Raw genomic sequence first — 27085 nt, 5'->3', positions numbered from 1 at the left:
AGCACTGAGAAGAATCCACCAGTTTCCTGTCCTTTGCTGTTGGAGTTTCTTAGCTCCTGCTAATTCTCCATATTGACAAGGGCTCTCCCTACTGTTCACCATTCTTTATGATGTTAGTCTCCTCCCATTGTCTGAAACAGACCCTCTGGCACTTTGCCTCCTGGTGATAGTCTTTGAACCAGCCTTGTAATGCTGCACAGGAGCAAAGGAACTGGTAAAACATGTTTTTAACACCTTCCCTAGGTGCTATTCACAAGGGATTTAAAGATCTTTTCAGTATCCTGAGATGGAGATTATTCCCATTTCATGTTAAAGAAATTGTAGTTAAAAGACTGAGATATGCACATGGTCACATGGAAACAGCTAGAATGTATCAGAGCAGGGATATAAATAAACTGTTGATTCTCTATTTTCACACTGTCTCTAAAATGCCCTTTGTAGCAGATGCATGTCTGGGATACATGTTTTTGTTGCATAACATATTTAATGATCTATTTTGTGGTACTGGGGGTTGAATCCAAGGCTGCTGAACAAGCAAGCTACATCCCCAGCACTTTTATTTTTGATCTTTTAAAAAACATTTTCAGCTATAGATGGACACAATATCTTTATTTTTTTCATGTGGTGCTGAGAATTGAACCCAGTGCCTCCCACGTGCTCGGGGAGTGCTCTACCACTGAGCCCCAGCCACAGCCCTTATTTTTGAATTTTGAGACAGGATCTTGCTCAGTTGTCCTGACTGGCCTGGATCCTGACTTGGGATCCTCTGGTCTCAGCTTCTGAAGTAGCTGGATTACAGGCCTGCACCCCCTTCTGGCCATGCTCTTTTATTATGAATCAGTTCAACAAGTGTTTGAGTAACTGCAGTGTGCTGGGCTAAGCACAGTACTTTTTGTTTTTAAATCTTCCCGACAATCTTCAAGATGGGTGTTATTATCACCGATTTACATATAAAGAAACTGAGACCCAAAGAAGCACTTGCCTGAAGCCACACACTTGGTTTTTAGAGCTGAGATTGACATATTCCGGTTTCAGTTTTAACCCGGGGGTGCTTAACCACTGAGTCACATCCCAGCACGTTTTTATATTTTACTTATACACAGGGTCTCGCTGAGTTGCTTAGGGCCTCGCTAAATTGCTGAGGCTGGCTTTGAACTTGGGATCCTCCTGCCTCAGCCCCTGAGCTACAGGGATCACAGGCGTGGTCCGCCGCACGGGCCGGGCTGCTGCTGCTTAACAGAAGAGTTTATTAAGAATACGCACAGTTACTTTTAGGAGGGCTTCGCAGACGAGGTGACCTCTGAGGGGGCCTTACTGTGAGCGGTCCCTCCTAGCGGTAGGTGCTCCCCGCGCCGCAACTTTCCAGGCTGGGCACCTGAGCGCTAGGGGAGGTAACAGCGGTGCGGCCCGGGCCGGTCGTCATCCTGCTCTGCCTCCCACCCCTGCGCTCGGCGCGCTCCCGGGGCCCTTCTCAGCCTCATTCCCGGGCCTTTAGGTCGCGAGGGTGGACAGCGGGGCGTTTCCTAGGACCTAAGCCCGGGAGGCAGCGGGATCCTGCGGTCGGGGACGCAGACACCCGCGCGCCATGCCTGACCCGGAAGTAGTCGCCGAGCCGGCAGCCGCGTCTTCGGTTGCCAGGGCGCCGCCCCGGAAGCGGGCCGCGCGGCGGCCCGGAGCGCCCGGCGGTGGGCGGCGTCCTCCGGCTGGCGCTGCAGCGGGCGAGGCGGGGCCCCGGCCGCCGTCCCGCGCGCTCCCCGCGCCCGTGCCGAGGACTGCGGCCCGCGGGAGGCCGCCAATCCCGGGCGCCGGGTGCGGTCGGCGCTCGTGCGCGTGCGCGTGCCTCGCCTCGCCTCTGCGGCCGCGGCCGTGCGGTTGGGGTGCGGTCGCCGCACCCGCGTCCTGCAGACTGCCGCGCGCCGCCGAGCCGCGTCCTCCTGGGTTCCCGGGACTCCCTGTGCCTCCGATTACTGTAATTGCATCTTATTCTCGTCACCCCGGGCTTTCGGGGCCCCTCGACGTTTCCGGCGGTCTGCAGCCGCAGGGCTTCGGTTGGCATCTTTTGCAGGGACCGTTGACCGTACTTGTGTCGAGGGGACGGAGCCCCGTGTTCCCTTCCTGCCCGGATCTCTCGGGGGGCCTGGAGCACGGCGTCCCCCCTCCCGGTTACCAGGGCGCGGCGGGGCGGGGCTGGTCCTCACCGCGCGGAGTGGCGGGGGCGGATGGAAGGCACCGGCTTCTCATCCGAAGCCGTTAGGGACTTGGCAGAGCAGGTTCTTTGTTTGGGAAACATTAAGGAGCATGTTACAGTGCTGGCAGGAAAGGCAGGTCCCGCCCTCCCCTGGCGGTGCAGCATGGCACCATCACCCAGTGGGGGCGTGGAGAGGGACAACACAGCTGCCGAGGCCCTGTCGGTGTGCAGCGGTCATTCACCTTGTTATTTACTATTCAAGATGGCTCTTTTCTCCCTTTCAAAGAAAGCTTGTTGGACCATTTTCTGATGGCTGGCCCCGGAAGGGTGAAATGCTTCTCATGACTGTAAGTTCTTTTCTGCTACTTGCTCTTCTTGCAAGGTTGGCTTGGCTTTTGTAACTGCGGGAGGTGAAAGCCTGCTGGCAAAGCGGCTGCCCTCCTGGGGTTGTAGGCTTGCTGTGACAGGCAGATGTCCCCATATTCCCAAGGATTCAGCTCTCCCGCCATCCTGAAGCTGCATGCTTGTAATAATGCTGCGTCTAGGGCTGATTCTTTTTTTTTTTTTTTTTTTTTTCTTTTTTCCCTTTATACTGGAGATTGAACCCAGAGGCACTTTATCCCTGAGGCACATCTTCAGTCCTTTCTATTTTTTAATTTGAGACAGGGGCTCACAAGTTGCTTAGGCTGGCCTCAAACTTGCAATCCTCCTACCTCAGCCTTCTGAGTTCCTAGGATTACATGTGTGTGTCACTGTACCCAGCTTTATGTGTGATTCTTTAGTGGTCTCTTCTTAAGAACAGCTGCCGTAGGGTAGGATTTCACCTAATTCACTGGTTGGCACAAATAGCACTTTTTAATCCTGTGCAGATGAAATTAATTTTTTATTTTTGTTAATTCATCAAATATTTATTGAGCACCTGCTGTTGCTAGACACTGTTGTGAGTGCTGGGGATTCAGTAGAAGGTAAGGTTCTCATGAGGGTGATGTGTCTGTTGAAGGATAATCACCAAATACACAAAAATAGACCAATTACCTTCTAATTTAAGCGTGCATAGAATCACCTGGCAGCTCAAGACAGCTTCCTGCGCTCTTGTCCTAAAGAGTCTGAATCATTGTGTGGTGCTCACGAATCTGTCTTCCTTCCTTTCTTCCTTCCATCTGTGCTGTGGGTGGAACCAGTGCCTTGCACATAATAGACAAGCACTCCACTACAGAGCTACACACCAGCCCTAAGACTCTTTGTTTCTGGAAACTCCAGGTGATGCCAGTGCTGCCAGTCTTTGAACCGTGCCTTGAGTAGCTCTGGACTGTCATGCCTTGGAGAGTAGTCCCACTTATCCGTGGTTTCAATATGTGTGTTTAGTTGTGGTCTGAAAACATTAAAATAGAAAATTCCAGAATAAACAACTTATAAGTTCTAAATTATATGCTTTGATTATTGTGATCAAATCTGTCCCACTTTGTTCTCTGTATCCATTCAGTATATGCTACCTGCTCAGTAGTTACTTGGTAGACATCTTGTTTATGAGGTTAACCTTTTTTTTTTTTTTTCTTTTTTGATATGGAGGTCTCACTATGTTGCCCAGGGTGGCATTTCATTCCTGGATGCAAGAAGTCCTCCTGCCTCAGCCTCCCAAATATCTGGGACTATAATCTGGGACTATAGGTGTGTGCCACTCACCCAGTTGTCAGGAGTGGTTCTTGAGGTACTGCAATGCTTGTGTTGAAGGAGCCCTTATTTTACTTAATAGTGGTCTCAGAGTACCAGAGTGGTGCGCTGGCTGTTTAGATATGCCAAAGAGAAGCAGGAAGCGCTTCCTGTAAGTGAAAAGGTGAAAGCTCATCACAGGATGTGTGTATAGGAAAAAACAGTGTAGGGTTGGTACTGTGTTTGGTTCAGGTGTCCACTGGTGTCTTGGAATGTGTACACTGTGACTGCTGTCAAGTGACAATGTGGTAGTTTTGGGAGGATTGAGACTGGTGGTCAGGGAAGGCCACTCGCTGGGGCCACCCTGTGGGAAGGGGCAGATCTAAGGGAAGAGCAAAACTTAAGACCTGCCGCTTGGTGGCTGTGGGGAGCTGAAGGATGGCGGGGGCTCGAGAGGGGTTGTTGGGAGACCGGCAGGAGAAGGGATGGGCCCAGGTGGGTGTGGCCGGCCTCGTAGGAGCCATGGACTCGCTTTATTCCCCAAGTGTGGGAAGCTGCGAGCAGGTGGCTTGGTCCGATGTACCCACAGGGCAGTCTGCTGCTGGGTGGAGGAGGGGGCGCTGCGGTGAGGATGGCCTGGGCCGCCGTCAGGACAGGCGGTCGTGGAGAAGGCTCGGGTTTGGAACCTTTGGGGCAGAGCTGGCGCGGTGCGTCGGCTGCCCTAGGACCCGCCTCCTCCCCAGGCCACAGTGGAGCGTGGCTGTCAGCTTGCGGAAGCGCTTGGCTGTCGCGGGGCTGCAGGGTGTTCTGTGTGTCTCGCCTCCCTGGGTCAGCTTGTCCTGGTGACAGACCTGCCACCGAGCAGGTAGATGAGAAGCTAGACCGTGGTGGGCCTGAGGCCCAGGTCCCCTTGGGGAACCCCGTGCCCCACCTTCAGAAGACCCACCCAGGCCCAGGAGCCACCCACTTGCTCTTCCCATAGTAAAGCGCCTGGGTTCTGGGATGGCTCTGTGTTGGTGGTGACAGCCCCAGCTAGTCTTGAGCTGGGTTCAGCCTGAAGGTTAGAACATCTGTTTTTCTTGGTCGGGTCTTCATGATGCTTGGTTGGGAAGTGGCTCTCCCAGAGGCTTAAAATTCAGACGCGTGAATCCCCATGAACCAGTGGACGTGGAACACACCAAGTTCATGATGCATCACTTTACCAGACGTTTGCTTTTCTGTTTCAGGAGAAAGTGATAATGAAACAATCTGATACCAGTTTTTTATTTAGTCGTCTAAGGAAAAGGACTTAGTCTTACTTGGGGTCGGGAAGGAGTCAACTTGGTCTTCTACATTGTAAAGACTGACTAGTTGGTTCATTTATCTGTTCTACAGGAAATTTCTGAGCCCTCTCACTGTGCCTGGCACTGTCTAGGTGCTGATGTGCAGAGATGAGTCAGTCACCCTGCCCCGCAGGAGTCTGACAGGGGAGGGACATGTAAGCCGAAGTCACCAGGGATGGGCGGGAGGGGGACGGAGATGATGTAGCCCCTACTCCACTTTTTACTCTCTGAGCCTGCTGCAATCTGTTTTCTGATGCTATAACAAAATACCTGAGACCAGATAATTTATAAAAAAATAGAAGTTTAGAGCTGGGGTGTCCCAGTGGTAGAGCATGTGCTTAGCATGCACAGGCAGGGCCCTGGGTTCCATCCCCAGCTCCAAAGAAACCGTTGATTTGGCTCAGGGTCAGGGTCAGGTGACCACATCTGGCAAGGGTTCTGTGCACATCAATGTGGCAGAGGGCTTCACGCAGTGAGTCAGAGCAAACATGCTAGCTCAGGTCTTTTCCTCTTAGAAAGCCAGTAATGCCGTCGTGAGTAGTGCACCCTCATGACCTCATGTATTCCTCTTTACCTCCAAGACCCCACCTCCAAATCACATATGAATTTGGAGGTTAGGTTCCAAATGTAAACTCTTTTTTTTTTTTTTTTTTTGGTACCACGAATTGAACTCAGGGTGTTTAACTACTAAGCCACCTCCCCAGCCCTGTTTATTTTTTATTTTCAGACAGGGTCTTGCTAAGTTACGTAGGGCCTTGCTAAGTTTCTGAGGCTGGCTTTGAACTTGCGGTCCTCCTGAGCTGCCGGGACTATAGGCCTGTGCCACCACACCCAGCCACAACAGGTCCACATTCCTCCTGTGTGGGGAGGAGTCTGCCTTTTGGCCCCTGCAGGCCCTGATAGTATAAATGGGCTTCAGTAAAGAGGCCAGCTGGAGCCAGCAGGTGAAGTCACCCAGCACCCAGCACCCTTTACCCCAGGAGGGAAGACAGAGCACCTCCTGGTGCACACTCAGTGAACAGGACCTGTCCCTGAACGTTCTGGCGGGTCAGGGTCTTGCTTCATTTCTAAGTTTCTCAGATGTCTCCTGGATCTGTCCACTGTGCCTGTACATTTCACCTGTGCGTAAACTTCGTTTTAGGTAAAACCAGAGGCCAGAGTCAGTGAAACTGGAAAGAACTTGGGTGACCCTGCGGTTCCAGAAGGATCTATGGTAGGTAGACCTGCCATGTTCCCAACAGGGACCGTTCCCCACTCCCCAGGGGAGGGGTGGGGCCAGGAGGAGGGGGGGGGGGTGCTGAGAAAGCACTGGCCTCCGAGGCTCCACTTCTTGTTCTGCAGAGAGGGGATGGGAACATTTGCCACATCTCCCTTGGTTTTGGGGACCATCCACTGGAGCATTCTGTCAGTTGCCAAGACTGTCAGTATTCAGTCCTGTCACAGACCAGGTGTGAGGCTATAACTGGAGTGAGGTTGTCCATGAGACTTTGTTGTATGGGAATCTAACCTAGGGGCGCTTTGCCGCTGGGCTACATCCCCAGGATGTAGACAGGATCTTGCTAGATTGTTGAGGCTGGCCTCTAACTTGGATCCTCCTGTCTTAGCCTCCTGAGCTGCTGGGATTACAGGCGTGCACCACTGTGCACAACTGAGACTTGGTTTCAGTCCGCAGCCCTGTGAACGGTGGTGTGATAGGGCTGGGGAGTGAATCTCCCTTGGAATCTGCTCCCGCGGTCAGAGGGCAGAGGAGGGCAGGGTCTGCGGGGCAGACTTCAAGTAGTGAAATGTCGGATAGCCTTGGCCACTGGTGTTGACGTGTCCCTGAGGCAGGGGACTTGCTCAGTCTGGGACCCGAGCCCACAGCAAGCACGCAGGCAGCTCTCGTGGCACCTCTGCCATCTTCAGTGCAGTGACACCGACGCTCTTTGTGGTGACCACACACCAGCGGTAGTCGTCCATGTGACACCTGGTCTGCAGAACGCAGTTAGACTGGCCGTTTGCATCTCCTCGCTGAAGGCCAGGTCCGTGGAGGGCCGCAGTGGGCTGTGTGGGACGGGCACGATCGTCCTGGGTTTGAGTCAGGCCACGGTGACTCCTTGGGTCTGGTTCTTGCCCGGGCTCTTAACCCTGACCTCAGCTTCCTGCTCCATATAGCGAGGAGGGCAGCACTGGCGACGCTGGGGCGGTGGCGGGTGTCTGTGGACTGGGGCCTGGTAGGCAAGCACTCTACCCCAGAGCTGTATCCCCAGCCCTTTTTATTTTTGTTCTTGAGACAGGGTCTCGCTAAGTTGCTGAGGCTGGCCTCAAACTCGTGATCCTTCTGCTTCGGCCTCCCGAGTTGCTGGGATTATAGGTGTGCACCCCTGCACCTCACCAATCTTGAATATTTCCTGAGTGCTTTCGCGTGCCAGGTATTGTTCTTGGAGCTTTCTGTATGTTCAGTCACTGGGCCCTTGCTGGAGCCCCAGGACGCGGTAGATACCGTTCTCATCCTACTTTATAAATGAGGAAATAGAAGCTCAGAGAGGTTAAGTCACATGCCCAGGGACCCACAGCTAGTGAGTGGTGGGGCTGGGCTGCACAGCCCATATTCCACCACAGTCCCCACTCTTCGATGCTGTCAGCTGGCCAGAGGATGGGCAGGCAGCCATTGTGTTAGTGCCACCTTTTACCTGCCCATCTCTTTTCAGCCCCAACAAGTACCCTGAAGCGGAGCGGGTGCAGTTCATAAAGGCCCTGGCAGCTCCTGGAGGCCCTGGGCGTGCCCTGCTCTGCTCGCTACCGCCCTTCAGGTGAAATCCTACGCGGTGGTGTACTGAGCATCTTCCCTGGCTGGAGCTGGGGCCTGGCAGCCTGTGCTGCTTGAGCAATTTGAAAATCACTATTTGGAGGAGGGTGTGAGGCCTGGGGCGGTCAGGAACCTTGGCTCCAGCCAGTCCGTCTGTCTGAACTGAGGATCCACCATATGCCAGGCACGGAGTGGGCCCCGGGCACAGTGGTGAGGAGAGGCAGCTCCAACCTGCGTAGGGACAGATGGAGAACTGCAGGGTGCTGCCTGCACGCGTGCCTGGCGTGCAGGGCCGGGGGCTTTACAGAGGAAGTGACTCCAACTTGTCCTGGCAGATGAGTGGGCGGTTGCAGCAGGGAGCAGGGCTGCAGGTGGACAGGAGGGCAGAGGAGCCTTTGTAGCCGCTGGCACAGTGGTGATCCCAGCAACTCAGGAGGCCGAGGCGGGGGGTTGCAAGTTCAAGTCCAGCCTCAGAGCTTAGTAAGACCTTGTCTCAAAATTAAAAAGGGCTGGGGTTGTAGCTCAGTGGTGAAGTACTGGGTTCAATCCCCAGAACCCCCCCGAAAAGAAAAAACCTAAAATCAAAATCAGGAGATAAGCATGGTGAGGACAGAGAGGGTGAAGACAGGTGGCACAGGTGTACCTGGAGAAGCAGGTGAGGGTCAGGGTCTCTGCTTCAAGCACATGGAGTCACCTCCTGGGAGAGGTGTGGTATCTACGCACTGCACGGTCACGGTGGTTGTGGAGTGTGGTAGGGTGAGGGGTAGGGGCTCAGGGGAAATGCGGTGCTGGGGAGTCAGCTCGCAGGCCCCTCCTTGGACGGCCTCCTCACTGTCTGAGCAGCCCCCCGGCCTCTGCTTTGGGTCTTACTGGGTCAAGGTTGGACGTCGTTGGTGACGGTGTCCTTGCCTCCTGTACCGCCCGCCAGGCCAGGGCTTCGCCGCCTCATGCTGCTGGCCTGGTGCTGGAGGCTTGTCGGGCACTCTGCTGAGAGCAGCGTCCCTCGCCTCTTACCCTGGATGCCAGAAGCATCCCCTCCCCGAGCTGTGATGAGGACAGGTCCCTGGACATTGCCTGGGGGCTGGGGTCGCCCTTGGCTGGAAACCCTGAGGGCGAGTGAGAAGGAGCTTGGGCTGTGGCAGCGCCTTAGAGGCGTCCTCCCCTTTGAGGGAATTTAACTGGCACGGTCTCTTCCAGGATTATGGCAGGAAAAGTGAAATGGGTCACTGATATTGAGAAGTCGGTGCTGATCAATAACTTTGAGAAGAGAGGATGGGTCCAAGTGACAGAAAATGAGGACTGGAACTTTTACTGGTGAGTACAGGAGGCTGGAGTCGGCGTCTCTGGGTGCTTCTGAGCGTGACCACCTCCCGCGCGTCCACGCAGGTGCCTCCGTGCTTCCTGCTGCGCTTCCTGAGGGGCTTCCTGAGCACGTGGGGACGGTTCCCTCCCTTGCGGTCACCCCACCTCGCCACCTTGTGCTTCTTAGGTCCACGGTGGTTGGCATGAGCACGTGGGATCAGTGCTGAGGAAGTGTGGGCAAGGGGGAGCCCAGCCCCCGCCTTCCTGCCCATGTTGGCTGCAGTCGGTGCCCAGAACGGGGAGGGGGCCTTGGAGCGGGTCGGTTCCTCCCTGGCTTCTCTCTTGTAGCCTGGAGGGCGTGAGTTCAAGGCCAGCATGGGCAACTTAGTGAGACCCTGTGTCACAATTTAAGATGACTAGGTGGCTGCGAGGTAGAGCCTGGCACGCGCAAGGCCTGGGGTTCCATCCTCAGCACCAGGCGATGACGGAACGTGAAGGGATGGGTTTCCGTTTCTGCCGTTGCCCATTCTCTGTAGTCGTTCCGAGAACGTGACGTGCTAACTCCACCCTCACGTAACCCCTGTGACTTCTTTGTGTTTTTGGTACTGGGGATTGAACCTGGGGGTGCTCCACCACCGAGCCGCATCGTCAGCCCTTCTCTCTATTTTATGTAGAGAGAAGGCCTCACTGAGTTACTTAGGGCCTCACCAGCCCTGTGCTTTCGACGTTAAAGGTCGATGGCCTTTCTGAATCTGGGTGCCGCCACTGCAGAAGTGGGCTTCCTGAGTCTGGAAGGGTCTGTCTTGCACTTGTTGGCACTCCTCTCTCTCATCAGTGAACATTTATTAGCTCCTATCTGGGCAGTCCCTGGACGCTGCCTCAGTCGGGTCCGCCATCCCTGGGCGCTGGGCGCAGGCTTGGTGAGACCGCAGCCTTGGTGCCCTGTGCTTGTGCTTCAGGATGAGCGTGCAGACCATCCGGAACGTGTTCAGCGTGGAGACCGGGTACCGGCTCTCAGACGACCAGATTGTCAACCACTTCCCCAACCACTACGAGCTCACCCGCAAGGATCTGATGGTGAAGAACATCAAAAGATACCGGAAGGAGCTGGAGAAGGAAGGGAGCCCCCTGGCAGAGAAGGACGAGAACGGGAAGTACCTCTACCTGGGTGCGTGCCTTCCCCGCTCAGCCCAAGGCGGCAGCTGTTCCTCACGGGGCCGAGGCTGAGGTGGGGGTGCGGGCTCTGTGGGCTGCTCTCCCCTCGGGAGTCTGGCGGGTGGGTGGGGCCCACAGGTGCCTGTGCACAGGAGACCCCTGGGAGGACGCTGTGTCCCTCGCGCCTGGTGATGGAGGCAGGCCGCTGGATGGCGAGTCTCTTCATCTGCTGAAGGAGAGGTGCCGGCTGCCTTGCTCCCAGGCTGCTGTGGGGAACCACGCCCAGCTTGTGAAGTCGGGGCCAGTGGAGCCCAGTGAAGGGAACCCTTGGCGTGCACGGGACTCCAGCTGCGGAGTCCTGGTCGTGTGAGGCCCTGGTGGTGGGGACGGGGGTCGACAGGCACTCGCGGCGGTGGCTCACGGCACTGGGCTTGGCCTTTCAGACTTTGTTCCAGTTACCTACATGCTGCCCGCGGACTACAACCTGTTCGTGGAGGAGTTCAGGAAGAGCCCGTCCAGCACCTGGATCATGAAGCCCTGTGGCAAAGCCCAGGGCAAGGGCATCTTCCTCATCAACAAGCTCTCACAGATCAAGAAGTGGTCGCGGGACAGCAAGACATCCACGTGAGTGCAGCCCGCCCCGTCCGTGTGCTGGGTTCTAGTTAGCAGCCGGGAGCATCCCACAGCCTGGCCACCAGCTGGGTGACCCTCGCCTGCTTTCCTAGCTGTGCCTTGTTTGTGGTGTGGCGACCTAGCAGGGCTCTGTGACTGTGATAGTGTCAGCCACAGACTCTCCCTGAGGCGACTTGTCCACAGGCTGGCGTGAGGCCTGCCCAGTATGGGGGCTAGGTGTTGAGGCTGGCGCCTCAGCCCTCTGGGGTTCGAGCCCAGCACTTACTGCTGAATATGTTTTGTGTGGTGTTTTTCTTGTCTGGTTTGGTTTGGAACTTAGTATTGAACTCGGGTGTACGTTACCACTGAGCCACACCCCTAGCCCTTTTTATCTTTTGTTTTGAGACATGGTCTCCCTAAATTGCTGAGGCTGGCCTCCAACTTGCAACCGTCCTGCCTCTGCCTCCTGAGTCATGGGATTGCAGCGTGTGCCACCGTGCTCAGCAGTGCCTGTTTCTTTACCTAGTACACTGGGGACACTAATGACATTGCTGTCTCGTGGGTGGAAGGAGTTAACATGGGGGAAGCCGGTGGGGCAGTGCCAGCGAGCGCACCGAGCCACAGGCTGGTCAGTGTCCTCGTGCACTGGTTGGTAGGTCAAGTCCAGATTCTTCCTGGGTTGCCGGCTCCTCTCTACCTTTGGGGTGTCCTTAGCTTTTCCCAAGTGCCCGGGGCCCCTGGAGCAAGGCCTGGTGTCACCCTTTCCAGGGGTTGATGCCTCGCGTGTCAGGAGACCCCAGGGTGGCGGGGATGCCTCGTTGGGCAGCACCCCTCAGTCAGCCGTGCTCTCTTCCTCAGGTGGGTTCCCTCCTGGGCCCCCAGGGGCAGGCTCTAGCTCCTGGCGCTGTCCTCTGGGCAGGGCAGGGGTGTCCTCCGTGAATCCCCATCACCCCGCTTCTTCCCTGATGGACCAGACTCTGTGGGAAGCAGTGCTTGCGACCCACTAACTGTCCCTTCCATCTTTACTCTCAATATTTTTGGGACTTTCGGTGCAGTTTTGGACTCACCGCAGAGCTTTCCAGGCACCCACCCGCCACCATCCACAGTCCCCTGCAGGGGGCGCTGCTCGTAGCTGACCCACTGCACTGGCGCATCCCTCAGGTCACTGTCTCCATCAGGTTCACTCCGTGCTGTCCACTCTGGTCTGGACCAGGTTCTGGTGACGGGCCTCCCGTCTGCAGCACGCGGAGCAGTGTCACTGCGCTGACCTTCTACGCTCCACCGGTCCTCCCTCCCCCTCCCCCAGCCTCTGGCAGCCTCTGGTCTCCTTGCTGTCCCCTTGTCTTTTCTGTAGAGCCACCGAGGAGGAATCCACCACATATGGCCTTCACCCTGGTTTCTGTCACAGCAGTATGCCTTTAGGTTCTCTTAAGTGCATGACATGCATTGACGTCTCTTTTCTTTCTTTTTACTACTGAATAATATTCCATGATCTGGATGGACTGCAGGTTTTTTTTTTCTTCTTGGTACTGGGGATAGAACTCGGGGCCCCTTGACCCCTGAGGCGCATCCCGAGCCCTATTTTGTATTTTATTTAGAGACAGTGTCTTGCTGAGTTGCTTAGCACCTCGCTTTTGCTGCGGCTGGCTTTGAACTTGCGATCCTCCTGTCTCAGCCTCCTGAGCTGCTGGGATTATAGGCATGGGCCACTGCGCCTGGCTGGACCACAGATTATTTATCCCTCACTTGCTGAAGGACATCTCAGTTGCTTCTAACTTTTGGATAGTTAAGAATAAAGCTGCTGTAAACATCCTTGTGCACAGTTCTGCAGGGACTTAAGGTCTCACCTCGTTTGGGTAGATACCAAGGGGTCTGATTGATAGATTTTATGGCAAGAGTGTGTTTAGTTTTTTAGAGAGTTCCTAGCTACCTGGACATGGTGGCACACGCCTGTAATCCTCGAAACTCAGGAGGCTGAGGCAGGAGGATCACAAGGTCAAGGCCAGCCTCAGCAACTTAGCAAGACTGTCAAAATAAAAGATTCAAAGGGCTGGGGATGTAGCTCAGTGACACAGCACCCCCAGGTTCAGCCCCAGAGCCAAACATCTTCCCAAGCGGCTGTCCCGCTTCGCACTCGCAGCCGTGAGAGCGGTTCTGCGGCTCCGTGTCCTTGTGGGCGCTTGGTGTGGACAGTGTTCCGGGCCTGACCCTTCTGGCTGTGTTAGCATCCGTTGTCGGACATGGGCCCCGATGGCCTTTCAGGCGGAGCATCTCCGAGAGCCCGTCGCTGCCACCTGTATTTGCTGGGGGGTCTCTGAGGTCGTCATCCATTTTTCCCGAGGTGCATGTTGTTGCGTTTCAGAGTTCTTCGTGTGCTTGGGATAACGGTCCTTTATCAGACGTCTTTTTTTAGAATATTTCCTCCCTGTTTGTGGCTGGTCTTTATGTTTTCTTAACAGTGTGTTTCACAGAAAAAAAATTCTGTTTCCGTACTGGGGGTTAAACACAGGGCTTTGCTAGGCAAGCACTTGACTGCTGAGCTCCATCCAGCGCAGGGATCCTAGCCCCGTGAGGGCCGCCCTTGGCTGGCCCTTCTCCGAGGTGCCCATGCTGTCTCTCATCGGTGGTCCCGACTCGTGCGCAGGTTCGTGCCGCAGTCCACCAAGGAGGCCTACGTGATCTCGCTGTACGTCAGCAACCCGCTGCTCATCGGTGGGAGGAAGTTCGACCTGCGCCTGTACGTCCTGGTGTCCACCTACCGCCCGCTGCGCTGCTACATGTAAGAGCCGCTCTGCCTGGTGCCAGCCCCATCCCGGCCTGCCTGGGCCTCCTGTGCGGCTCCTTCGCCAGGCAAGGGGTTCAGCAGGACGGTGTGGGTTCAGGCAGGTGCTGGGAGCACGCGAGCTGGGAACCCGATGCCCGGGAACCTGACAGATAAGCAGCAGCGCCTGTGAACGGTCAGAGCAAGCGCAGAAGCCACTCCTTTTAGAGAGCAAAGTGGCACGTTTCCCCTGGGCTCCTCAGAGTCTGAGTCAGCTGAACTCCCCCAGGTACAAGCTGGGCTTTTGCCGGTTTTGCACTGTGAAGTACACCCCGAGCACCAGCGAGCTGGACAACATGTTCGTCCACCTCACCAACGTGGCCATCCAGAAGCATGGGGTGAGTGGCTTCCCTCCTGCCGTGTGGCCGCTCTCCTGTCTGCAGGAGAGAACGGGTGGCCTGGGAGCCGTGTGGAGGGTGCGTCCTGGTGCAAGGGGTCTGGGGCCGGGTGCCTGCTTGGGGGACGGAGTGCTCTCGGAGAAAGGAGCCCACAGGTTCAGACCCCACCTTTCTGGTTTGGTGACCTTGGGCAAGTCAGTTCCATCTTGAGCCTGTTTGTCCAACAATAAAAGGAAATAGTAGATTTAGCTGCTCCTTGTGGGCTGGGGTTTGGCTCAGTGGTGGAACGCTCGCCTAGAACACCTAGGTTCGATCCTCAGCACCGTATAGAAATAAATAAAGGTATTGTATCTGCTGCCTACAGCTAAAAAATATATATTAAAAAAAAAAAAAAGGGCTGGGGAGATAGCTCAGCTGGTAGAGTGCTTGCCTTGCAAGCACAAGGCCCTGGGTTCAATCCCCAGTACCACAAAAAAAAAAAAAAAAAAGAGATGCTCCTTGTGCTATGATGGGCTCATAAATCTGTCTTAAGTTGAAAATACAGGTTAAAAAATGCATCAAAATAAGGGGAGGAGGGGCTGGAGCTGGGGCTCAGTGGCCGAGGTCTTGCTTGGCACATGTGAGGCACGGGTTCAATCCTCAGCACCACATAAAAATAAATAAATAAAAATGTCATCTTCAACCAAAAATAAATGTATCCAGCTGCCTGTAATCCCAGGGACTCAGGAGGCTGAAGCAGGAGGATCTCGAGTTTGAGACCAATCTCAGCAATATAGTGAGATCCCCTCTCAAGATTAAAATAATAATAATAATAATAATAATAATAATAATAGAAGGGGCTGGGAGTGGGGCTGGAGCTGGGGCTCAGTGGTAATGTGCCCGCCTAGCACGTATGAAGCTCTGGGTTCAATCCTCAGCACCACATAAAAATAAATAAATACAAAAGAGGCGTTGTGTACATTTGCAACTAAAAACATTAAAACAAAAAAGAAGAAAGGGCTGGAGCTGCGCCCAGTGGTGAGGCACCCCTGGGTTCGGGCCCCATGCCGCACACATGCACGCGCACGCTCGATCCACCTAGCCGGCCAAGCACCGTGGCTTTCAGTGTGGTCTCTGTCCTGATGAGGCTGCTGGTGTTTGGCTTCACGCTTCTCAGCCTCATACTTTGAAAATGAAGTCCCAGACTCGTCACATGTGATGCCTTTGTGTTACCAGTGTTAGAGGGCAGCCCCGGCTGGGCAGTCCCCAAGTGCCAGTCCTCGAGGAGCAGTGGGGAGGGCAGGAAGGGAGCTTCGCTGTGGGTGTGGCTGTGCCAGGAAGAGCAGTGAGGTCTGGTGACCTGGGATCTGTCTCCGAGGGCCGGGCAGAGGGAAGGCGAGCGAGGCCGGGACTCAGAGCTGGCACAGCAGGTCCCCTGGTCCCTGGGCTCAGGGTCCCCACACTGAGTGTGCTGGCAACAAGAGGTCACTGATGCTGGGGGAGGGGCTTTAGCCTTTTGTCCGCAGAGGTTTATCGGTCAGACCTGCGTTCCTGGAATCCAAGGTGACTGCCAGAGAGACGGCTCAAGGGAACTCAGATGGCCAGATGGCAAGGCAGGCCAGGGAGACTGTGGGGTTAGCTGGGCCAGTGGCTGGGCCTCCTTCACCTGGGCCTCCAGAGGCCAACTAGTTTGCAGGGATGGAGAAACAGGAAAGTGCTACCTGGCGTCAGAAACCTGGGCTAAGGCCGGCGCCACGTCAGCCCAGGACAAGAGCTTGGGCCCGTGGCAGCCTCTCTGAGTCCACCTTCCTGCTCGTGAAATGAGTGTCACCATATTGGTGATGTTGCTGGCTGTTAGAGAGTCACATCAGTGGCGTTTTTTATGTTTTGGTACTGGAGATGGAACCCAGAGGTGCTTCACCACTGAGCCACATCCCCAGCCCTGTTTGTTTTATTTTTTTAATTTTGAGTCGGAGTCTTGCTAAGTGACTGAGGCTGGCCTCAAACTTGGGATCCTCTTGCCTTGGCTCCCTAAGTCACTAGGATTACAGGCAGGTGCCCCTGTGCCCACCCAGCTGTAGTGTCTTGGCTTTTCCAGGTGGGAGACTGAGGCAGGATCAGCGTGCAAGAGGTGCGGGGGCTCATCCTGAGGAGCAGCATTCGAAGGCAGGGAGGAGGGCAAGGCCACCATTGGGCTAGCAGAGCTGCCACAGCTGCAGCAGAGCCCCGGCTGACAGCAGGTGGCGCTGTAGAGCTGGGTGTCTGCAGGAGCTGGGTGAGGGCCCACGCTGGCATCAGCCAGGCCCTGGCAGGCATAACCTTGGAAGGGGCAGCTCCCTGGAGGGTCTCTGCTGGAGGCAGGAGTGCCTGCCTGAAGGGGGCCTGGGTGGCCCTCCACAGCACAGGCTGTGAGGTCAGTTCTGGGCACACTGTAGAGTCGATATTTAGGAGGCTCAGAGCCCTGCCAGGCAGGGGACCCATCTGCCCACCCCTAGGAGGCACTCGAAGGACCTTGGAGGGATGGGAGAGCAGGTGACTGGATTCCCCAGGTGCATTGCTTGAAGGGGCCCTGTCCTCCTTTTCCGTCACCAGGAGGACTACAACCACATCCACGGGGGCAAGTGGACCGTGAACAATCTTCGGCTCTACCTGGAGAGCACTCGCGGCAAAGAAGTGACCAGCAAGCTGTTCGATGAGATCCACTGGATCATCGTGCAGTCCCTGAAGGCCGTGGCGGTGAGTGCCTGGTTCAGGGACCAGACGGGCTCGACCCCTGGAAGCCTGGCACAGCAGGCTGGAGGTCCTCAGGAGGTGTCAGGATGTGCCCGCCACCAGGGCGTCCCTGCTCTTCTGCTGAAAACGCCAGTGTGCGCATTCCCACTGCCTGCATGTCTGCCAGAGGCCGAGGTGGTTTCAGGAGAGGCCGCCCTGGACCAGCACCACTCCAGTGACTGGGTCCAGCTTGCCAGGTTTGGCCACAGGCTCTGTGTTCTCTGCAAAAGTCCAGGGTCCCCCAACACCGTCGTCAGCTCTCCTGTGCCCACTGGCTCAAGGGTGAATGTTCCTGTGGAACTGGATGTTTGGGCATTTTGTGGCCATTTAGAGCTGAGATCGTCTTCCTCCCTTCTTCTCCAGCCTCACACCTTTGGTCTGTTTGCTGGTCTGCAGCTCGTGTGTTCTGAAGCAGGTGTGCATCTGCGTGGGGAGGAGGGGGAGTAATCAGAGCCCCACCGACGGCTCCTGCTTTCTATCTCTGAGCCGTGTAATCACCCCCATGACCCACAAGAAAGTGGGGGCTGGGCCCCAGAACTGAGAAGTGGAGGGACAGCTTCTGGCCAAAGCCCAGGCAGTCCTCCCGCCTGAGCCGTCACGGGCGAGGAGGCATCTGCCCACTGCCGAGGCCCTCACAGGAGTCCGGTCCCTCTGCTCGTGGCCTGGCGTGGTCTGTGGTTCTGCTGCTGAGCTGGCCCCTGACAGACCACCCACTCCGGCGTAGGATCGAGGACACACAGCCTGGGTCAGTGATCTGTCACCGTGGAGTGGAGGGTGCAGGCCACATCCCAGTCTTTTTTTTTTTAGTCCTAGATGGGCAACATCTTTATTTCATTTATTCATTTTTATTTTTATTTTATTTATTTCTTTATTTTTGTAGTGCTGGGGATCGAACTCAGGGCCTTGTGCTTGCGAGGCAAGCACTCTGCCAGCTGAGCTACCTCCCCAGCCCACTTGTTCATTTTTATATGGTGCTGAGGATCAAACCCAGCGCCTCACACGTGCGAGGCAAGCGCTCACCGCTGAGCCCCAGCCCCAGCCCCTCACATGCCAGCCTTACCGCAGCCCGTGGCCCTGGGGCCTGAGGACCTTGGGAAGGAGGGCACCCTAGAAGCGCAGGCTGAGCGGGGCTGCCTGGAAGCCTTCCTCCCTGCCTGCCTGTGGTCAGCCAGCGTGTGCTGGGCTCCACAGAAACTGCAAAGGGAAGCCTCAAGCAGAAAGAGGTGCCTCCAGGGCCTTTCCGGATCACTTCCTGCTCTCCAGGGTGCTCTGAGGCTTTGTCTTTGGTTTGTGTTGAAGATTCAGAGGAGAAAGACCCAGGAGCTAGGTGGCTGCTGGGATTCATCTGGGGACTGAGTTCCACACCTTCCTGTTGGTTGATGGAAGCGTCTCTACCTAGGGGTAGGGTGGCAGTCATGGGTGGGGGTGTGCCAGTTCAGCTGTGGGTTGAGCCCCGAGCCTGCCTGTTCTGTCTGATGCGTGTCAGTGAGTTGGGCCAGACACCAGCGTCTCAGAGGCTGGTAACCATGCTCTAGAGGTTAGTTTACCGACCGAGAGGAGTTAGGTGCCGTCTGTCTATCTGTCTATCTATTCCTTCCTTCCTTCCTCCATCCTTCCCTCCCACCCCCCACAAATAATGGATCCAACCCAGGGGCGATCCATTGAACCCAGGGGTGTTCTTCTGAGCCCCACCCCCAGCCCTTTTATTTCTGATTTTGAGACAGGGTCTTGCCGAGGCAGCCTTGAGTCAGGGTTCTCCTGGCTCCGGCTCTGAGGGGCTGGGGTTCCGGGTGTAGACCTGGTGGTGTGCGACGCCCTGGTCAGCCAGCTCTGTCAGCCGCCTCTAGGGCGGTTTAGACCCCTGGATTGGCGGCTCTGAGGACATCTGGCTGGCTGATCAGGAAAGACTGAGCTGTTTGTGGCCCTCTTGGCAGTGTCCCTGCTGGTTCCTCCTGGGCTTAGCTGCCTCGGCCAAGCTTTTGGATCTCTGGGGCTCTGAGGGTCTGGGGTGGGTTTACTCACGCAGCTTTTATTCACTTACGACTGTTCAGTCACCTGGTTACCAGGTACGCCTCTCCAGAGGATCCAGGGTGGGGGCAGACAGGAAACGTGGGTCAGAGTGCCTGACGCAGCGCGGGAGGTAGGCTCTGGGGCGCTAGGGGCCCAGGAGCCAGAAGAGGAGGGGGTGGGGTGAGGGGCAGTGTGCCGAGGCTGGAGACGGAGCAGGGTTTGGGGGACAACCGTCAACTTGTCCTGACAGGTTTTCTGGGACAAGGTCCAAGCACTGTCAGGGTCTGGACACCAGGCTTTTGGGGGTGATGTCAGCCACTAAGTTCCTCGAGGAAGCGGCCACTGCAGCCCAGCTTCCCTCCCTCAGTGGGTGAGGAGGGCTCCCAGGCTGTGTCCCCGAGGCTTTCCACTGAACTCAAGAGTTTTGTCTAAGTGGAGGCCACATGCCTACCAGGGAACGAAAAGGCCTCACCTCCCTGTCTCTAGGGTTCACTGACTGTGGGATGCACAGGAATCCCTGGAGGGCACTTGAAACTACTGACCTGGGCCACTCCTAGGGGTGGACACGGGGAGGGCCCAGGAATCTGCATACTGAGCAGGCAGCTGGGTTAGTTTTGGTTTGGTTTGGTTTGGTTGCACCAGGGATTGAACCCAGGGCCTTTAACCACTGAACCACATCCTCAGCCCCTTTTCTTTTCTTTTTTTCTTTTTTGGAGACAGGTCTCACTAAGTTGCTTAGGGCCTTGCTGAGTTGCTGATACTAGCCTTGAATTTATAATCCTCCTCCTGCCCCAACCTCCCGAGACATGCTGGGGCTACAGGCATGTTGCCACCATACCCACCTGGGTTGTTTTTAATGCTCCTGGAAAACAGTTTATTTAAGGTATACTTAAGTGGAATGGAATTGAAAATTACCAAGGAAATTGAGAATCCATAAGCCAGCGGATTTACTTGTCACTGGAAGCAGAGCTTCGTAATCCAACACTCAGGTTGCACAGGGCCGAGAGGAGGTGGCGAGTGGCCGCGGGACAGCCTGTCTGTGACAGCCACAGGGCCTTCTCCCCAGTGCCCAGGCTTGGACTGGACTTGTGTGACTGGGGACAGCCTCATGCCGACAGATGTTCAGGGCCGACTATGCGGAGCCTCTGCCAAGCAGGATGCGGAGAGAGTCACTGCTTCCCTGGTCTCGGGTGGAGGGCCCTGGGGAGGGAGGAGAAAGGCGGGACAGGCTGGTCACAGGAAGTCAGGGTGGTGGGCGGGCCCGCTGGGCCCGGGAGCGTGGGCTGCGCCCTGCGATGCCAGCAGCCGCGTGACCGTCTCTCCCCGCAGCCGGTGATGAACAACGACAAGCACTGCTTCGAGTGCTATGGCTACGACATCATCATCGACGACAAGCTGAAGCCCTGGCTGATCGAGGTGACCGAGCGCCTGCGCCTGGAGCGCCACGCAGCCCCCCCCCGTGCTCTGCCCAGAATGGCCCGGAGCCCCGACCAGGTGTTCCCAGGCCAGGCAGGAGGACTGGGACGGAGGCTTGGGCTGGGCAGTCACCGGTGGCTGAGGCAGGAGAGCACTCCGGGACCCTCTCTCCCGTGAGCCCCTCCCAGGGGAGCCGTGGGGCTGTGACCCATCTTCAGATGAGCTCGGGACACTGGAGCCTGGGGGCTTTCAGACTAGCGTGTGTTCCACCAGTCCTGCCCCTGTCCCTTGATTCCCGTGGGGGTGTCGTTCCTCTCCAGGAAAGGCCTCACAAACCCCAAGCCCTTGGTTGGCAGTAGCCTGCTGTCCAGAGGAAAGAGTGTTCTTCTCGTTCCTCAGCCTGTGCGAAGGCAGTTTGGAAGTGGATTTATCTGCCTGTTCCCAGGGGTAGAGGATGCAGTGCTGACTGTGCCAGGGGCACTGGGGCGTGTGCACCCTGCTGTGCAGAGGCCCTTTCCTGGTGACCCACCACGCGCACCTGGCCAGGTCCTCAGTTCATCCACAGCCAGGGCAGAAGTGTGGACTTGTCCATGCTGTGGGAACGAGGCGTTCCTGCTCTGCGGGTTCATGACCACCTGCCACTCAGAGCACGGGTCCTCTCACCCAGCCCCGTTCAAGCCAGGAAGCCCCAGGTTCTCTTCATTGTAGTGCGGGGCTCGGGAGGTTAGGGAGTCAGAGACCCCACGGAAGCGGCTGGAAGAGCCCAGGTGCCAGCAGGCAGGCTGGTTCTGCTCTGGTGTTCTCCAGGTAACCGCTTGCTCTGCTGCCAAAGCTCTTGTGTTGGGGGCAGGGGATAGGTATATAATGTCTTCTTTTCCTGCGTCTTAAACACAGTAACTTGAATGGAAGTCAAGCTTTCTTTAATGAGCTAGCATCCTAAATGTGATCACTTTTTCTCTGTTTTACACATGTGTGTGGTACTGGGGTTTGAACCCAGGGGTACTATACCACTGAGCACTCCCCCAGCCCTTTTTATTTATTTTTTTTATTTTACTTTTTTTTGAGATAGGCTCACTAAGTTGCCCAGGCTGGCCTCAAGCTTGTGACCCTCCTGCCTTAGCCTCCCTAGTAGCTGGAATTATAGGCGGGTACCACACCCAGCTAGACCATTATTTATTCCTTTTCTTTTTTTAAAATTGAGTGAGTAATACTGGGGACTGAACCCAGGGCACTTGACCACTGAGCCACATCCCCAGCCATTTTTTTGTGTTTTATTTAGAGACGGGGGTCTCACTGAGTTGCTTAGGGCCTAAGTTGCTGAGTCTGGCTTTGAACTCATGATCCTCCGGCCTCACCCTCCCAAGCCACTGGAAATATAAGCATGTGCCACCATGCCTGGCCTACAGTGGTAATTTTAAAGGCAACTGAGATCCTGCGATTCCTGACAATGTCTACATTAGATCCCCCGGCAGCATAAGGAAATTATATAATGGGAGAAACCTGAACAGTTACAGGCTTGCTGCCTTGAGTCTCCCGTGGCCTGGAACAGCTAACCAAGGTCATCAGAACCACGTCTGACATAGGAGTAAATAGGCTGCGACCCAGGCCTGCGGACCTCTCCACGGGTGAACGTCTGCATTTAACCGAGGGGTTATGGCATTGCCTCACTCCCCAGAGGCCTTGGGGACCAGCTCCGTGCGTCTGGTTCCTCGTTAGAGTTAAAATATTGCTTTCCTGGTGAGCCCTTTAATTTTCTTCAAACCCCACACTGCTATGTGTCAGGGTCATTGGGTCACTGACCTAGTCCTGGGTGGCTCTTGGTACTTAGGACGGAGTGGGGTGTGATTTCAGGTGATATTAAGATTATATTTATGCTGACCCCAGGGTGTTATGGGAGAGAGAACTGATTTATAGATTCTAACCCTAAGCCTATTTGTAAACATCAGTTCTGCTTTGTTTAACAGCTAATAAAAGTAGATCACAAAACATTTTTCATACAAGATGGGAATGTTACATAACCTAATACTGTTATTAAATAATATCATTTATGTCATGTTAACTTACGACGGCCACCTGAACTGGGCAGCCGTGTGCGTCCTGTAGGGCCTGGCGCTCTCTGGAGGAGGAAGGGATACAGTGAAGACTGTTTTCCTCTCTTAGGTAAACGCGTCCCCATCTCTTACCTCCAGCACTGCCAACGATCGAATCCTTAAGTACAACCTGATTAACGACACCCTCAACATTGCGGTCCCCAATGGCGAAATTCCTGACTGCAAGTGGAACAAGTCCCCTCCAAAGGAAGTTCTTGGCAATTACGAAATTCTGTAAGTTGTGTGTGACTCTGCAGTTGTCCTGGGATCCACACTGAGGGGTGCCAAGGCCCCGTGTGGGTGTTTGGGGCAGAGTGTGTCATCGTGGGTGCTGTTGTGGGGTGCTCACAGAAAAGCTAGACTGTCCGTTCTGCTCAGGCACTGTGGGGGGCGGGACAGCTGGGAGCAGGGTGGACATGGGGCTGGGCTCCTGCGGGCCACCCAGCTCACGAGCTCCACCTCAGGGCTGTGATGTTGAGGAGCTCCCTGCGGCTGTGTGGGCCGTGGTGTACCTCGTAAGCTGCGGCCGGGCGATTGTCCTGCAGCGGGAGGGACAGTGCCTTTCCTGGCTGTCCTGAGGGCTCACTGCTGCTGGGAGCTGCCGAGCGCTTCACACGCTTGATCCTGTAAGGAGAGGAGAGTATTCTGACTGAAGTGTGGTCCCCTCATGCTGTGACGTGGAAGAGAGGGACCTGGCGTTGTGTGGGGGTTGCTGAGGATGGATGGAGAGTTCTAGAAGCACAGCCAGAGTGTGGGTGGGTCAGACCGGGCCTGGCAGAGCCCCTCTGGTTGGCAGTGTGGGAAGTGAAGGGTGGTGTGAGGGGGACAGGTCATCTGCAGAGCCCTGTGGGCTGGAGCCTGAGGCCCCAGCGGGGGCAGTGAGTGCCTGGTGGGTTGGGAGTGCGGGCTGGCCCCGTGCCCTCCCTGAGGATAGGCCAGAGGCCCCCTGCACAGGCCGTGGAGCACAGGCACGGAGGCCCTGCTTTGAGTTGGAGAAGGTCACCCATCTATTGAGCATCCTCGTCCTAGGGCCTCTGGTTCTCTCCAGTGTGGGCCCAGCTGCCGCAGTAGGTGGTGCTGAATGGAGGGGCTGTGAGAGGGCTTCGTCCTCAAAGCCGACCCTGTCCCCGCTCCAGGCCATGGGTCACCCAGTATCACGCCATCAAGGCCGGTGCTTCGGCCTTGCCAGTGTGAAGAGCAGGAGGTGGGCAGCGGGAAGGCACGCGCCCTAAGTCACACAGTGCGGCCCAGAAGCAGGTGCCCCCTAGGGTGTCCCCCGTCTTGGCATCACGAGGCCAGCATTGTGCATCTGCCCCCCCAGGGTCTGCTCTGAGGCTGCCAGCTCTGGTTTCACAGCCTTTAAAAAACACTTCAGAACCCAGACAGTAGCGGGTGCGGTGGCGCACGCCTGTGATCCCAGTGGCGGGGAGGCCGAGGCAGGGTGATCGCAAGTTCAAGGCCAGCCTCAGCAAGTTAGCAAGACCCTGGCTGAAACCAAACGATGCAAAGGGCTGGGGTGTAGCTCAGGGCAGAGCGTCTGCCGAGCATGCGCAGGATCCTGGACTCCGTCTGGTACCGCCAAAAAGCGAGGAGACAAAACAAACGGTGACTGTCTGCCTGTCAAAACCCAGAAAGAAAGCTTGCCCACCTAGGAAGGGCCCTTGGATGAGCTGCGTCGCTGTCTTCCATGAGCTCCCCAGCTGGCCGGAGCGTCGGGGCACAGCCCGCCTGTCCCAGCCACCACCACATGATGCTTTGCTGGTTGTGGTTTTCAGGCTGCACAGACCCCGTCCTGCTGCAGCCCCGCTCTGGCCCGCCTTCCCGCTGCGCAAGGTGCTAGGGGTGGCCAGGAGACACAGGCAGCGTCCCTGAGCCCTCAGTGAGCGATGCAGACACAGAGCAAGCGATGTGGTGGTAGCATGTGGATGGGTCTCTGGGGGCCATAGTCTCCAGGGACGGGGCCTCTGGCCTGTGCAGAGGGCCAGGGACTCTTTGGGAGAACCCCCGCTTTCTGCCATCAGCAGAGCTCTCATGCCCCTGGGGAGTCCTGTGCCTGGCTTCCTGGTGTGCTCAGGACTGTAGCCAGGCCTCTCTGACCAGGCTGGGAGGAGGGAGTGCCAGGTGATGTCCTGCCGTCCTGCCCCAGGGCAGGGCGGGCTGGAGGAGCCTGCCCGTGGAGAGTGGGCACCTGGGCTGCCCCTCCCTGGGCTTCTGCCACCAGGGGCACAGCACAGGTGTTCTTCCAGCTGGGGCTCCGTACTACAGACCCTGGGAGTAACCCCAGAGCAGAAGCACACCCTCGTCAGAAGCAGAGTGCAGCCTGCAGCAGACCCGCTCCTCGGCCGTTTGTGTGACACAGAGGTCTGCAGGCAGGATGCACGTCACTGAGCGGCGGCAGGAGCTCTGAGCTGGGGGCTGTGGGCAGCCGTGACAGGAGTGGCCCTGTTCACTGGAGCTGCTCCAGGTGTGTGTGGCGTCCTTCCACCCTGAGGGACCCGGGAGGCCCACTGCAGTGGAAGGGCAGGGACTCACTCTGACGCACCCGGCTCCAGCCCAGCCCCTTCAGACTCCAGGCACTTCCCACACCGCTCACGCCGCCTGTGCCCGTGATCCTCAGAAAGCAGGCAGCGGGGGAACTGGGCCGGGGGACATGGGCCTGCTGGAGTCACATGCCTGACCTGTCCCCTCCTGTCAAGTCCCACCTGGGGTGCTGTGTGGAGAGTCGAGGTGTGGGTCCTCCCCTCACTGCACAGGGCTGACCGGCGGTGTCTCCTCCCTGTTCATTGCCAGCGTCTGTTGGGACCACTGCAGGGTGGGCGGGGCCCTGTCCTCAACAGCAGTTGAACCAGGCATCCTCAAGGCCAGAGGCTGCTAAAGCTACCTGTGGGCAGGTGGGAGGGTGGGCCAGGGGCCAGGGCTCAGGGGCGAGGACGTGTGCGCGGGAGCTCCCTGTGATCCTGGAGAGGGTCTGTTTCCAGGTACGACGAGGAGCTGGCGCAGAGCGACGGGGCCGACCGAGAGCTCAGAAGTCGACCAGGGCAGCCCCTGGGGCCCAGGGCAAGCCGGACGAGAGACTCAGGAAGATCCGCCCTGTCGACCTGGAAGTGACACCGGCAGGAGCGCAGCCCCACTGGGCCTTCGCCAGCGACTCACCTCCCCGGACCCCACCGAAGACCTATTTTGGAATTTCCTTTTTCTAGAGTTCTCCTTTCCTGAACCCTGTAAATAAAGGCACTTCTTTGGAAGGTCAAAGTACCTGTTTCATGAGGACTGAAAGAACTGATATGAATGCATAAAGCGTTCTTTTGACAAGAAGTAACAGCCTCAGCACATGATTTAGCTGTTTTAAATTCTGTATTAAATTAAAAACAAGCTGAAAGATAGGTGTGTTGGCACACCTGTAATCCCAGAGACCCCAGAGGCTGAGGCAGGAGGATTGCAAGTTCCAGGCAAGCCTCAGCAACTGAGCAAGATCCTGCCTCAAAACCTAAAAAGGGGCAGGTACGGTGGTGCACAGCGGTACTCCCTGTGACTCGGGAGGCTGAGGCGGGAGGATTCCAAGTTCAAAGTCAGCCTCAGCAACTAAGCGAGGTCCTAAGCAGCTTAGCGATACCCTGTCTCAAAATGAAAAATTAAAAGGTCTGGGGATGTAGCTCAGTGGTAGAGCACCCCTGGGTTCAGTCCTCAGCCAAAAGAGGAGTTAAAAACCCAACTGGAAAGCGTCACTGAGCAGCGCCGTGGTGAGGGGCCCTGGCTTGCCGGCAGCAGTTTTAGTGTCATTCCTTTTTCCTTGGTTTTGGGGGAAACAGCTATTTGTCTTTACGAAGGCCTCTGTCAGGCTGCTTTCAGGAGAGACCTGCTCCTGTCACCCTGGGTTTGCAGATGAGCACAGACAGGTCCTGCCAGTGGCTGCTGTGTGCCAGCCTGTGGGTTCTTGAGTGCTGTTGGCACCGTCATTGGGAGCGGGCCCCATGCATGGGATGGCTTTGGAGGTGGGAGGGGTCCTTGGGAAGAGCCTTTCCCGACAGTCCCTTCCCACCCTTGGACTAATGCTTGAGTCACTACCTGGGTCTCTCTTGGGAGCTCCCATCTCCATTTGTTATGATGTAGCGGGATTTGGTTCTCATGGCACCGCGCCAGTACTTCAGCTAGTCTGTCCTGCGTCCTTGGTCAGACTGACTTAGAACCCACAGGTCACCAAGTAATGTAGACGTCATTCCACCTGTGAGCAAGGCCTCCCAGGTGTATGTAGTTGTAACGTCTCCTTGCCAACTAAGGGAGAGGTCCTCGTAAGTCCAGGTGGTGCGCTGTAAGGAGGAGCACGTCACAAAAGGCAGCCAGCCAGCATCAGAGGCTGCAGCTCGGGGCCTCCGCCTGCTCCTCTGACTCCGTGGTGCTGTTTGCACACGCTCCGTGCTGCCCGCATGCTCAGAGGTCAGGCTCTGTGCTCCGCTGCAGCTCTGGGTTGATTGTCTGGGTCAGGCTTGGGCTTGAGGCCTGACTCTGCTATTCAAGAGCCACATCCTGCACTGTCCCGTGGACTCTCTGGACCTTTGTTTCCTGGTGTGTGAAAGGGGGTTAACCCGGACACGGTGGCTCACGCCTGTAATCCCAGCAACTCGGGAGGCAACCTCGGTCTCCT

At 56.4% G+C, this 27085-nt stretch overlaps 1 protein-coding gene across 10 annotated transcripts; it reads left to right on the top strand.

The window, feature by feature from the left end:
* Positions 1 to 1663: 1663 nt before the first annotated feature.
* On the top strand, positions 1664 to 25688 carry TTLL1 (TTL family tubulin polyglutamylase complex subunit L1). 10 transcript variants are annotated; one of them, XR_013764323.1, is made up of 13 exons: positions 1664 to 1969; positions 2475 to 2535; positions 6302 to 6373; positions 9146 to 9262; positions 10210 to 10418; positions 10849 to 11029; positions 13662 to 13796; positions 14068 to 14176; positions 16748 to 16891; positions 17291 to 17342; positions 20267 to 20353; positions 22543 to 22677; positions 25422 to 25554. XR_013764323.1 is itself a non-coding variant. In XM_079143306.1 (13 exons), exons 5-13 carry the CDS (start codon positions 9150 to 9152, stop codon positions 25549 to 25551), a joined length of 1272 nt encoding a protein of 423 aa, XP_078999432.1. In that variant the 5' UTR covers positions 1669 to 1969; positions 2475 to 2535; positions 6302 to 6373; positions 7437 to 7571; positions 9146 to 9149; the 3' UTR covers positions 25552 to 25688. The 10 variants fall into 10 exon arrangements, 8 of the variants coding, with proteins under 8 accessions (XP_078999432.1, XP_078999433.1, XP_078999435.1 ...); XR_013764324.1 differs by having other exon boundaries at positions 1665 to 1969; positions 22514 to 22677; XM_079143306.1 differs by lacking the exon at positions 17291 to 17342 and adding an exon at positions 7437 to 7571 and having other exon boundaries at positions 1669 to 1969; positions 22514 to 22677; positions 25422 to 25688.
* Positions 25689 to 27085: the final 1397 nt, after the last annotated feature.

This window comes from Sciurus vulgaris (genome assembly GCF_902686455.1).
Source record: "Sciurus vulgaris genome assembly, chromosome: 5".
NCBI classification, from domain to species: Eukaryota; Metazoa; Chordata; class Mammalia; order Rodentia; family Sciuridae; genus Sciurus; species Sciurus vulgaris.
The sequence above is the reverse complement of the archived record's forward strand: the minus strand, read 5'-3'. Positions and strand labels throughout refer to the sequence as shown.

Coding starts and splice junctions, on each gene's coding strand:
- TTLL1 (XM_079143312.1), top strand. CDS start 9,150: ATGGCAGGAAAAGTGAAATGGGTCACTGATATTGAGAAGTCGGTGCTG. Junction 13,797..14,067: donor CGCCCGCTGCGCTGCTACAT/GTAAGAGCCGCT, acceptor GAACTCCCCCAG/GTACAAGCTGGGCTTTTGCC. Junction 20,354..22,513: donor TGAAGCCCTGGCTGATCGAG/GTGACCGAGCGC, acceptor TTCCTCTCTTAG/GTAAACGCGTCCCCATCTCT.